Source organism: Centroberyx affinis, unplaced genomic scaffold, assembly GCF_046629955.1.
Source record: "Centroberyx affinis isolate AG114_WGS23_722 - 3 ecotype Tasmania unplaced genomic scaffold, CSIRO-AGI_Caff_v1 ptg003413l_1, whole genome shotgun sequence".
Lineage (NCBI taxonomy): Eukaryota > Metazoa > Chordata > Actinopteri > Beryciformes > Berycidae > Centroberyx > Centroberyx affinis.
This window is the reverse complement of record NW_027281391.1, coordinates 267,134-280,446: the sequence shown is the minus strand read 5'-3', so window position 1 is coordinate 280,446 and position 13,313 is coordinate 267,134. Positions and strand designations below refer to the sequence as shown.

Below are 13,313 nucleotides of genomic sequence, written 5' to 3'. Positions count from 1 at the left end.
GTAACGTTACCTGTTAGCTGAGAGTAACTCAAATGCTGGGAGCTGCTGGCAGCTGTCGGGACCTTGATTGGGACTGTCGGGAAGTGAACTGCTCCTCTTCTCTCTCTGACAGGTCCTTACTGCTGATAGTATTCAATCAATCAATCAACTTTTTTCTCGAAATATTCTGACTTTATTCTCGAAATATTTTGACTTTATTCTCAAAATCTGAGATTTTTTTTTTTACAGTGGCCCTAAAACGCTGTCGTAGGTTCCTGGCACCGTGCTCCATTACAGCGGTCCGTTCGCTGACTTTGGGCGATTGTGTCGAGACTTGACAGCGAGGACGATCTCAGGGCACATCCACTTCTTAAAGATAATGTGCGATTTTGGCCACTTGTTCTAAATGTGGCGCTGATGAGCCGAACACACATCGGCGGGCCATGTTAGGTAGCACTGAAGAAGAAGAAGCTTTGTGTGTGAATTGACACACAACAGCGGAATATTTGTTTCAAAAATCCGTACGAAAACCCAAGCAGCTCAAGCATGTCCTTCGATCCACAAATGTAGATTCGCCAGTTCGCAAGCCAAGCTTTCGATTTGTAAATGTGAACATTGGAAAGAGATCTGAAAATGTTATTTGCATTTGTGAATATAATTTTTTTTCATTCAAATGATGATTTACGAAACACGAGTTGAGAGGTGTTTGCGTGTGGATGGTACAAACACATTTATGGATTATACCTATGAACACAAATTGAGAGGTGTTTGCGTGTGGATGGTAAAAATAATTGTGGATTATACCTACGAACACAAATTTAGAGGTGTTTGCGTGTGGATGGTAAAAATAATTGTGGATTATACTTTTGTGTTTGTTTTTTATTGATAGAAATCTACCTCCATAACCGCACGTTTGATCAGAAGACTGCACCTCTGTCAGATTTGTCTGAAAAATCCACAAATAAATGCAACCGAATCCACACGTGTCTGGTGATTTGTGAATGCAGATTCAACAACCTGTCTTCCTTCCTCTGAAACATGCCTTCTGAGTGGCTCCAACAGAACTTGACATGGCTAGTCAATTAGCTAGCTAGCTAGATTGGATGGGTTTCCTTTTTTGAGCTAACGTTACCTTTCTCACTTAACTTAGGGTAACATAAACGTTAACTAACTATATATCACAACTTCACTTACTGATCTCAGTGATGTAACGTTTACATTGCTGGTGGCAAAGCTGGAAGTGCCTGTGGGCACCACTGGTGTGGAGACCTGAAACAAGAGCCCACATTTTAAATGTCAGATATAACGTTAGCGGCAAAGCCTCTGGTACTTGACTTAATGTAGTGAGCGATCGAGCTAGCCATCTGGGAAAGTTATCCACATATTAACTACAGCACAGGCTTCATAGAGTGGTCAGTTTTGTTACCGGTACCTACCGGCTAACGTTAAGTTAACTTTCTGAATCATAGCTACAGAAAGTCCTTACAGTGGATCACAAAACCTTAGCTAGCATCTGAGTCACACTGACGAACGTTAGCTAGCTGGGTAGGTTAGCTAATAGTAACGCCCTCCCTCCAGAATGCATTAAGAAGTTAAAATTAAGACTAGTTAACTTACCGTTAATGGTGTGGAAGGTACTGGTGGCACTGCAGTGGAGTGCAGCCCGCACACCTGCCACAACTACGCGTTCCATATCTTCTAATTGGAGAGAACTGGCCATGTATGAAATTATCCTTTCACCAACAGATCCATGGTCAGTGTGGGGCTGTGCGCACTTTTTGACGCTACTGCAAGGGGCGTGGGCAATTTGCATATTTTCGGAACGTTTAGATTTAACATTTAGATTTAACTTTTAACATTTAGATTTAATATTTAGATTTAACATTTAACATTTAGATTTTACATTTAACATTTAGATTTAAGGCTTAACATTTATTATTTACATATAAACATTGTTAACATTTACATATAACATGTTTTACATGAATTTCTGTCTTAAATGTGAGGAAAATGAGCTGAATATTCAAAATATATCAGCTAGAAAATTGTAGTATGTCGTTTACATGAGCCCCATGTGCAAGTGCATATCACATGAACACACGCACACACACAAGACAAAGGAGATAACAGGGGACCAGGGTTCATACGCAGGTCTGAAAAGTATAAAAGAAGTACAGAACATGATTTAGATATTTTTAAAAGTATAGAAAATCATAAGAAGGTTTGGGGAAAGTCTGGAAACTCACCACAATGAATTGCCTGGCCTTGAGAGAGACTATGTGCACCGGCCTTACAATAGTTTATAGTTGCAGGTCTAAAGCAGTGATCATTAAAGTCTACAATCTGTAAAAGTTTAAGTTTATAGAGCTGGAATTTAGCAATGGAAATATGCAGGCCCCTGGGTGATGCTATCCCCCTTCTCAGCGCAAATTATTAAATGCATGAATAAAAATGTATGGGGAAACAACAGAATGGTTTATGGGCCCACGCTATTAAACAAATTGCCCTCTGCTCTCAGCTATTTCTAATGGAGATCTATTTCAACAGAGGAGAAGCTATTCCACCCTGAAGACCCACCCATGTGGAATATTATGTTATATTAAAAAATCTCTCATAGTGAAAAAACTGCAGTACATATACATTATGAGAGTCAAGCACATTAGGCATTAAACCCTGGGCATTAGGGCGATGCATCCGATGGGCGATGTGCAGTCTGTTTTGATTACACAGAATGATAAAAAATGGAAACAGAGAAAATCTGTGTTTCCATTTTTTATCTTCTCAGACATCAATAATTCCACTAAAACACACACAAAACAGTATCTCCCTTTGTGTTTTACATGTGTACTCAAGCAACAACTACTCATGTAATTTCATTATGTGCCTTTGATCATCCAACTTTTACCTTTCTGAAAAAGAGGCACAATAACAGTCTTAGTTATTGTTACTGGGACAAGATTGAATTGTGTAGGTTTTGTGTGGTTATTTTGTTAAATAAATCAAATTTAGTCATCTTTACAGTATCATACTATACTATGCTATGCTATGCTATACTATACTATACTATACTATACTATACTATATACTATATTGTACTACTGTACTCTAATGTGCTATACTATATGTACTATGCTATACTATACTGTACTATATTATATTGTACTGAACTGTACTATACTATACTATACTATACTATACTATGCTGTATAGTGTACTGCACTGTAGTGTACTGTGCTGCCGTGTACTGAACTGTACTGTACTGCATTGTGCTGTACTGTGCTGTATACTATATTATACTATACTATACTAAACTGTGCTATACTTTATACTATACTATCCATCTCAAGTCAACATGTAAATGAATGCACTTTGCGCCCGAGACCATGTGATTCTTATCAATAGAGTCCGGAGGTGAAGTGATCATGACTAAAAAGGAGGTTTTCTTGAGAATAAATGAAATGACCATGAGTAAGAAGGAAGGAAGAATTCTTCCATTACAGATTTTGTAAAGAAAGAAGAAAAAAAAGCCTCATTGCTGGTTTAGTATCTGTGGCTGAAGATGTTATTGGAGGACAGCAGGAGGTAATGCTTTGTGAACTGTGCCCTCTGGTGGACAAAACATATATCTGAAGCCAGAGGAAGCCAATTCTCTCATAATGATCCTGAACACATTCTCCATTATATATATCTCTTATCCTGTAAAGCTGGTACCACTGACATATACCCCACCAATCAGTGTGTGTGAATGTCTCAGGTCATTGTAAGTGAGACACTCCAGACCAAACAGCCCATGTCCTTCTGGGAACTTTTCCCCGAGTCATTTACCTCTCTTTTTGCTGCATCATAACTTTTAGTGGTGCCTCTGGGAAATATAGATGGAGAAAAGGCAATAGTGAAAAGTGCCTCTTAACACCTAGGTCCCCATGAGAAACCCAAACACCTTTACTATTGTAACACTGACGGCCAGTCAGCCGGTTGACCACAAACAGGCAGTGAGTGTGTGATCAGGTCACGGGTGAGAGAGCCCACAGCAGTCTAATGGCGTTATGATGGGTCATCACAGGACAGGCTGGGGGGAATAAACAGATAGGATCGTGCTGTTTACACAGAGAACATAAACTCATTATTACTTTATAGCCAGAGGTAATAGGAACACCTTGCTGAATAGAAAGAGTTTCACTGTTGATTAACTAACAGTTTTAGAGCTACAGCAGTCTTTGTGAAGCCATGGTTTGGGACCCAGAATGAGTTGAGAGTAGGTCATATTTTGTAATTTTTTTAATAAGCTGGGATCCCAGGCCAGCAGCAGGTTTACTCTCTTTTGGTCAGTGGTTGGGAAAATAGAATTGCCCCTGATCTGCAGGATTTGGGATATATCTGTACACAGTCCACATGTTTCATCAAAGTGTTTTATTTACTCAAATTCCCTTTGTGCATGTTTTGATATCCATATTGTGAGCCTGGTAAGGTTCAATCAGACTTTTTTTTTTTTTTTTTTTTTTTTTTTATAAATCTGGGCCTCTTTCAGAAAGGTAAAAGTTGGATGATCAAAGTCATGTAATGAAATTGAGTTGTTGCTTGAGTACATATGTAAAAAAAAAAAAAAAAGTTTTGTGGAAGTGGAATTATCGATGTCTGAGAAGATCCATATATTCATGATCTTTGAATGTTACTTTATGCTTGTGTTGTGTTATTTTTAAAAAATCTTTTAAAATCTTTTAAGATTTAAAAAGATAGAAAGTACATATAGCAGTTTTTTTCCAGCCACTATTGATGCTCAGTATTTCAGAACAGAACTCTACCCAGATAGAACCTAATAACTCCAAGCTCATGATATGTTCAGCTTTGCTTTTGGCAAATTCATACTCGTGCAACACAAAGCTCCACATATGCTATATCTAGCAGGATATAAAAAGCAGAATTTGTTTACTAGATGTGTTTTTAAAGGAATATAGTTGGGAAACCTTTCCAGTGGAGAGCTGGTCGCATGGATATACAGTAGATGAAGGTTTTTTTTCCCAATGGATATTTTCACAAAAAAAAAGAAAAAACATTTTCGTTTTCGTTAGATCTAGACATAATCCATATCCATGTGACCATCCCTCTGAATATATTATTCAAAACCCGGGGAGCAAACTCCCTTTTTAGATGTCTAGTTATTTAATTAAACCCTCACCTTGAGAGCGAAATCCTTTCATCTGGCAGCCATCCATGACCTCGAGTTTTTACCTAGGTGTGATGTCTCTTCTAGTATGGGAATTGCGACACCTTCTCTGCTTTAAAGCACAGGTGAGAACTGGCTGCAGCCTATATAAGAGGCTCCCTCCAATACACTGACAAAGCATTGACAGCAAGGTTACCATTTGGTACCTTGGACCATACACCACCAAACCAAGATTTGCATCTTTTTTCTTTATTTTTGTTAGCTTTCGGCTTCTTTCTTTAGCTTTTTTGGCAGTTTTTGAATCATCGACACTGAATTTCTTTCTCTTCAATTTTGCATATCTTTTTCAACTGTTATCCACATTTGTGTCAAAGTATGGCTTTCTTCATCAGCTTTGTCTTTTTGTCAAGCTGGGCGGCCGCAGCTTTAACATTCCCTCACTATACCATTCTGAAAGGGTCAAAGGTCGACTTCGAGTCCTCTGGCAGCGGGCCCGACGAACCCGTCCGAGGAGTAGTCAAAGTTGTGCGACTGGACCCGCACGCCCTGGCCCAGTCGGGGCTCTTCAGACGGGGACCGGTCCCCAGAGTGGCCCCCTCCCTCGGCTCCAGATCGCCCTTCCCCGCCTTCCTGTCCCGGGGGCGACCCGGCCCGGCCGCGGCCCCCAAGGCCCCCGTGAGCCCGCTGCACCACCTACGCCCCGAAAACCCCACTGGGCTGCTGGACCTGAAGAAGAGGCAAGGCCTGCAGATGTGGCAGAGGGCCATGGACAAAGGAGAGCATGGGAAGATGAGCATGTCTCTGCCTGCCAGCCTGAAGGACGCTGCTAAACAGACGTGCAGCGCTGTACCTTTCACTCAGGTAAGACGGTTAATAATACCACTGGTCAGAGCCAGCCATTTTTATCATCATATAAACTTTTTGCTAAATAGTTCACTGTGTACACATAATAAAGTGCATGAACTAGTGTGTTACGATCCTTTACACTGTGCACACAGCAAATCCCCAGTGTTAGTAAGTGATGATTTTTCAGTGACAATTAGTGTGTATTATTAGTATTAGGGATGGGACGATATGCTTATCTTACGATACGATTCGATGCGTTATATTGGGTTCACGATTCAATACAACGGCGATATGACGTAATAAACAAAAGTTCAATAACAACAAAGTCTGACTGTGCAGAATTATGTTTATTTGTGAGCCACAAATCTTTCTAGCAATAGCAAACAACAATTTAAAATTGTCTTTCCAAAGTGCAAATAAGAGCTAATATCACGATTCATTTTTCTGCCCCACAATGCGTATTTTCACATTTTTATATTGCGATATATTGAATTTCGATATATCGTCCCATCCCTAGTAAGTACTGATTGGAGGTTGTTTGTTCCCTCATAGAGCTGATCATTGGCATTGGTGTAGTGTTGAGTTTGACACCCTCAGTGTAAAATGAACCCTGACAACATTACTGTGAGGTTCTCTAGTACAACAGCCTAAATCCTGCTCCTCTCTCATCTCCCCCAGCGCGTCACAGCGGAGGGATGCGACACGGTGACAGTGCACAACAAGCTGTGCTTCGGCCAGTGCAGCTCCCTGTTCGTCCCGTCCGGAGGGGAGTTCGGCACCGGGACGGGGGGCCACCGCCGCGCCCCTTGCTCCCGCTGCGCCCCGTCCAAAGCCCACACCGTGACCGTGCCCCTGCGCTGCGGAGCGGAGGTCCGGGAGAAGAGAGTGATGGTGGTGGAGGAGTGCAAGTGCGAGACCGGGCGTGAGGAAGGGAATGCTGAGGCCTGGGCTTCCACACACCTCTAAAAAACACTATACCTTCCAGTTTAACAAAGGGGAACGCTTGCTTTTTCCCTAAAATGTGCAAACATCTGAAGGATGCATTCACCTTTATCCTCTGTCAAATCACTGCCAAGATATGGACATTAATTTTCATCAGCTAATTGTTTGGTATCCAGACCATTGTGAGCAACATTTACATGTGTATCTGTATTTATATGTGAGTCTGAATGTGTTATTCAGAATGAAATACTATGGAGGCTAATGCCACCACCGACTGTCGACAATATGACCTTAATTTTGGTCATGAAATTTTCTGTTGCAACAGATAGTGTGGAGTTGTCCACACTGGACTGTATTAATGTTCAAGAACTTGTTTAGATTAATCTAAACTGAAATATTGTGATTTGTAATATTGTCATTAAATTGTCGTCTATTGGTCCACATTCTTTTTGCCCGGGCTTCCTCCTCCTGTTTCCTCCCAACACTCTTAGATTGACAAGTGCAATCTAGTTTGCATGCAAAGCTCAAGTAAAAACATCAACAGCATTTGTTGTTTTTTTTCCACCCACTCTCGTATTCAAGTGTTGAAGTATCACCTCCTATATTTTATTAAACTGCCGTGTTCCAGCGACTTTTAGCACATAGCACTTACATCTGAAAGCACCAAACTGGAGAGTAAACGAGCTATTGAGCACGGGTACTTAGCAGTAAGCAAACATAATTGTTTCAGCATGGACCCCTGAATTATGTATAGGAGCCACCTATTCTCATGCCCAATCTCTTTTCAGAGTAGTTGTGGGAATTCGAACATCCTTCACCGCAGATGCACTCGAGTGAGTGTGTTTGTGCGATTGTGTGTATGTGTGTGTGTTTTCTTTTTTTTTTTTTCAGTTAGGGCCCATAAAACCTATTATTCATTTATTTCCTGGCACCTGGGCCTGGTAAAGTGAACTCATCCCACACATCCCCACATACATTCCCAGAGGAGCATAAAGAAGGGGGCTCTTTACGTCGCCTTGGCACGCTGTCAAGATGGCTGCTTAGATGGCCATTTGCATTCACGTGGGCTTTCTGCAAAAGTGAAAGCGTTCATTGCGCTACGGGGGTGCATTGAGTCCCCCGGATTCCATTAGCATGTGATTAGCATCTTGGGTTGATGGCTATATTTTCCGAGATTGATGGGACAAATATTTGCCCAGGTCTTAACTGTGCGGAATTAGGGGCCACTTTATAATGAGGCACTTGTTTTTTTCTAAATATGCAGTAGGTGGAGAGGTTGGGAGGCTTATACAACCCTGCTAACAGTGATCAGATTCTGCAAGACCGTCTCTCATTCCTCATAGTCAGAGATAGTTCGTTAGGAAGTGACAGAATCTGTTGAATTTATAACCAAACCTGCACTGCGTTTGCCTAATCTGCCATTATATACTGGTACACTTGTTTTATATGTAATAATCATACCCATGGTGCCATTGGTTGTGGTATGTGTGTGTGTGTGTGTGTGTGTGTGCGCGTGTGTGTGTGATGATGGTAGTGAGGACAGAGGGTTATGATCTCACTATCTCTCTGCCTATTCTTCCCCAATTCTGTACAACTCCTATTCTGATGTGTTTTTTTTTCTGAAGAAAGACAGATAAAAAAGAAAATGGGTGTAGAGGAGGAGGAGGTGGTGGTGTGTGTGTGTGTGTGTGTGTGTGTGTGTGTGTGTGTGTGTGTGTGTTGGGGGTGGGGGGGTGGGGGTGGTTGTTGATTGAACAAACAAGGTGCACAAGAGAGTGCACCACTTAGCGAGACAGATGTCAGCCCCCTTTGCATTGTGGGATCCGGCGGAGCACTCCTGCGTCATTAAGGATGGCCTGGTTCCCATGGCGAGGGGAAGGGAAGGAGCGACAGGGGGAGGGCCCGCTGCCAAGTTCAGCGCCTCGGGGATCAGATCAGCGTCACGGGGCGCTAAGTGGCCTAGTTAGCGCTTTAAGACGCACAATGAGCTGCCTGCTCTTTCTCTGTGTGTGGAGGCCTTTTAACTGTCAGAGATGGAAACGGTGTGTGTGTGGGGTGGGGTGGGGGGGTGGAGGTTGGGGATCGAACGTTATCGATTCAATCAAGGTGTGTCAAGGGGAAACTGAATTAGAGGAGGAGGTGTCTTGAACGTTTACTCCTTACTGCGTTCATCAGGCATTTCTTTAGCGAAACATGTGAGGGGCTTATTGTGTTTCTTTCTGCCTTGTGGTCATCAGCTAGAAAACAAAAATATTCATCTTACATGGGACCTCTTGTGTTTTCTTTCCATTCCTTAGCTGTGGCTCCTTGGTCTTGGTCGACCAAACCAGTGCAGGCTAACTAACTAACCGACCAGTGCACCAAATTTACCCCGAGCCGCCTGGGGCTCTTCTGGAGCTAAAATGCCACGGTGGATGGGACTAGGCTGGACTGAGGATGAGGCTTCAAGCTTCTGGCACCGGCAAGTAGGAGGGAACAGGGGGGTCCATCATGGAGATTCTGGGAATAAATTGGGAGGGTGACAGGGACACACCAGGAGGAAAACCTGTTAAGTCATGACAGGCAGACGCTTTTTTACCCAAATCCCACCTCTATATTTTACTGCTCTAGGTGTCAGGCTCTAGGTGTGACTGGCGTGGCTACATCGACCTAACATCGACCTCCCCACTGATACGGCGGTACATCCACACGGTGGTGTTAGTCTGGACCAGCTGGTCAGAGTTGGCTCTGCTGGAGACAGCGCCCCGGGCGAGGCCTGCCAGCCTACTGCCATTTTGCCTGGCTGCCAGCCCGCCTGCCAGGCTGTCTGTTGGGTGCTAAGGGGGGCAGAGATAGGTGTAGCCTGGAGATCTGGAGAACATCAAACTTTGTCACTGGATAAAATCCTACTTTAAATATTTGATAATTTACTACTGCTATTGCTACTACTGCTACCACGTATATTATTATTATAATTATAATAATTATAATAATTATTATTATTATTAGTAGTAATAATAGTAGTAGCAGTGGTAGTATTAGTATTAGTATTAGTATTAGTAGTGAGTTACAAAGTAGGGGAAAGTGGGGCTAGTTGTTGCATGGGTAAGTTTTTGGGTAAGTATTTCTGAAACTAAATATTTAGCCAAAAGTCCAATTACACACTTTTACTTTCCTAATAAGAGGTTACCTAGGCTATGTTAAATACAACAGTCTCAATACATAACATAACACACATTTTTGAAAAGTAAATAATGAAAATCTTAGTGTTTTTAATTTCATTCAAGAAATCAAGATAATTATACATGTTGACACAAAAGCAGCTATAACCTGATAATAAATTTGAATGGTTTAGTGAAGCTATGTTGCCACATTGATTTCGAGGCATGTTGTCATAACTATTAAAATTGTTTTTTTTTGGTTAGAAATAGCTTTACATTCTTTCTTTTCTGAATAAATATTATTTTGGTTCTTGAACCCACAAACCTTTGGCTTGTGTAGCAAGTGGTCTTTCTACTGGACCAGACTCACATACAGTCACAGAGGCAGATTAATATTATTACTGTTTTCTTTAAGTGACGAAGAAGCCATTGTACATCATAAAACATCAAATTAAATGTTACTGTTATAAATGAAAGTGAAACTGTTGATAAGTGATACTGAAATTATATCAGCATTTTGTGTTTGTTTGTGCATCCCAGTATGACGGGTTACCTGGTGTGTGGTGGGTGTGAAGATGAGATGAAAAGATGGAGTATGTTGTTTTTAATACAAGAGTATGTATTTCATGTTAATATAGTATTTATAATTAAAAGGAAATGGAATTGAGTGCACAAACACAGCACATTTGTCTGTGGGAGATCATGCCTTGTTTACAACATGCCAACATGCCCTGACGTGGGGTAAGTTGTCACAAATTGCCAAGTAGTATTTCATCAGTAATAACTTTTGCTTCCTGTAAATTATTCAAAATGTAAAAATGTCATTATTTTAGAGTAGACTTTAATCTAGCTAGAAAAATAAACATTGTATCTCAGTAGTAAGGCACTGCTGAGAAACACACTAAAAATTGTGACAACATGCCCCGGTCTCCCCTACTTTACTGTCACTAAAACAAAAAGCTTAAAAGCGATAAATATGCCAGCCATGAATTAAAAACAAGGCTGCAGAAGAATAAAACAGGTAAATGTGTGTGTGTGTGTGTGTGTGTGTGTGTGTGTGTGTGTGTGTTCACACGTGTTGAGAACCACTCATACGTCTCAGAGGCAAAGGTACAGTCACACCACAATCATAGACGACAACAAGTAAATCCATGTAAGTAATCTATCATCTTTCCTACAGTTCCCACTCATACAACTTCATATGTTGAGATTGTCAGCTGCATATGTTTATATAACCTATTTTTATAATCTATAATGTATGTTTGTGCTTAAATTCTGTTTTTCTTATTTCCTCTGCTGCTACTTTGATGACCTACTTTTGTAGTTTCATCTTACGTTATTTAACTCTTCTCGCAACTCTTCTGCTTTCAAGGGCGTGGCTTATAAAGTGGTTGCCTTGTCGTTAAAATATTTGTAGATCTTTTTAGATAGGTCAGGTAGTCAAAGGAGGTATGGACTGGACTGTGTTAGAGTGGACTGGACTGATGTCTGCAGGGTCACATAATCTGCAGGGTCACATAATGGGAGAGCTCAGAGAGAGATGCCAGTATACCAGTCTATACCAGAGTATAAAGCTCCTGAACAAATGACTCTGCCTGCTAGTGAAGGCTGGAATGATCTCTATTTTTATATCCAGGGCCATTGTACATAGACATCGCACATGCTGTTCAGTGTGTTTTTACCATTCATTACCATTTATCATCACCTTTTGACCCTTTTAACAGCAAAGCACAACAGTGACTGTAACTGCACGTCAGCTGAGTCAGCGACTCCTTAGCAGCAGATTACAGATGTATATGATGGCATCTCTGTGTGTGTGTGTGTGTGTGTGTGTGTGTGTCTGACTGTACTGTATATAGATTATTAGTGTGGCTGAGTGTGGCGTGGAGCTGTCAGTAAAGCCTCTCCCGGAGTGTGGTGATGATGATAGCGATGTCGCTGTGGCAGGTGCGGTCCTGCGTGCGATGCAGGTGATGTCTCTCATGCTCACTTAGCTAATGACTCCAATTAAAGTAATTAAGAGCTGGCATGGCGGAACCTGCTCTCCCACCCACTGCCAGCCCATCCATCCTCCCTCCCTCCCTCCCTCCCTCCCCGCCGCCGCCGTGCCGTGCCGTGGGCTTTCATCAGCGCCCGCCCCGCATCCCTACGTGCCATCATCCATCGCTGCTCCTTCCACTATCCTCCCTTCCACTTCTTCTTCTTCTTCTTCTTCTTCTTCCTCTCATGGGCACCTCTCCCTCTCCTCTCTCTCTCTCCCTCATGCCACCGCCTCGCCCTGCCGCCACGTTTAAAAGAAACATGAGGCCTAAAAGCAGCTAAACGCTCCACTCCAGAAGCACTTAAGAGACCCTCAGCTCGACTTATTGTCGCGAGGACGTAAGGAAGGCGGCGGCCACGGAGAGATGGAGAGAGGGCCGCGGCCGGGAGGAGAAAGAGGAGAGATGGAGAGGGAGAGGGAGGGAGAGAGAGAGAGAGAGAGAGAGGAATGCCAGCCAGGTCCTAACGAGGGGAGAGATAATTGTTTTGTTTTGTTAGGGGCCCCTTCTCCAGCGTGGAGGGAGTTGAAATGACAAGCCACACATGGTTTTTGGATGAAGTGGGCAGAGGGAGGGGTTTGATGCAAGAGTGGTGAAAGAGTGCAGAGGAGGGGGGGCGATAGCAGAGAGAAAAACGACTGCAAAAGCTGCAACCACAATGCAACGCTGGAATCTGCTGAGTGGTTCTTAAAACTCAACAGACACACCGGCTCCCACGAAATATCGATAATGAGGATGTGCATTGTTGTCTTCTTCTCACAGGACTTCGAGAAGATATGAATGAACATTAATCACAGAGTGGTTCAATATCACGATTCCGCAAATTCCAAGCCGAGTGAGAAAGACCACGGCGGGCCAAGGTGGAGACACGGCTTATCAAAACTTATGAAACTCTGGTGTCTTGGTGTCCTTTCAACACTTGGAATCCCAGACAGACAGGCGATGTGCTCGGATTTGTAGCTGGCATGGCGGCATGTCCACTTTTCCAGAATCTCGTCATGTTGTCCGTGAGAAAAAGGCTTTAATGCGATCCCTATGGATACCCCCCCTTTACTCATGCCTCCACCCGTCCCGGTTGCCCCCTTCTCTCTCTCTCTCTCTCTCTCTCTCTCTCTCCTCTCTCTCTCTTATGAAGCGTTGAAGATGTGTAAAACTTTATTTTGCGTGACACACTAGTACCTCACATGGTGACGCTGTGGGAAA

The 13,313-nt window shown here is 42.5% G+C and overlaps 1 protein-coding gene across 1 annotated transcript; it reads left to right on the top strand.

Moving 5' to 3' along the window:
* Positions 1-5,518: 5,518 nt before the first annotated feature.
* dand5 (DAN domain family, member 5) lies at positions 5,519-6,955 on the top strand. Its single transcript, XM_071539140.1, has 2 exons — positions 5,519-6,004; positions 6,668-6,955. Exons 1-2 carry the CDS (start codon positions 5,519-5,521, stop codon positions 6,953-6,955), a joined length of 774 nt encoding a protein of 257 aa, XP_071395241.1.
* The last annotated feature ends 6,358 nt before the right edge of the window (positions 6,956-13,313 follow it).

What these genes read in the sequence shown, in the direction of transcription:
- dand5 (XM_071539140.1), top strand. Translation starts at nt 5,519, where the DNA reads ATGGCTTTCTTCATCAGCTTTGTCTTTTTGTCAAGCTGGGCGGCCGCA. An exon ending in GCGCTGTACCTTTCACTCAG is followed by an intron (nt 6,005 to 6,667) that starts GTAAGACGGTTA and finishes CATCTCCCCCAG; the next exon opens with CGCGTCACAGCGGAGGGATG.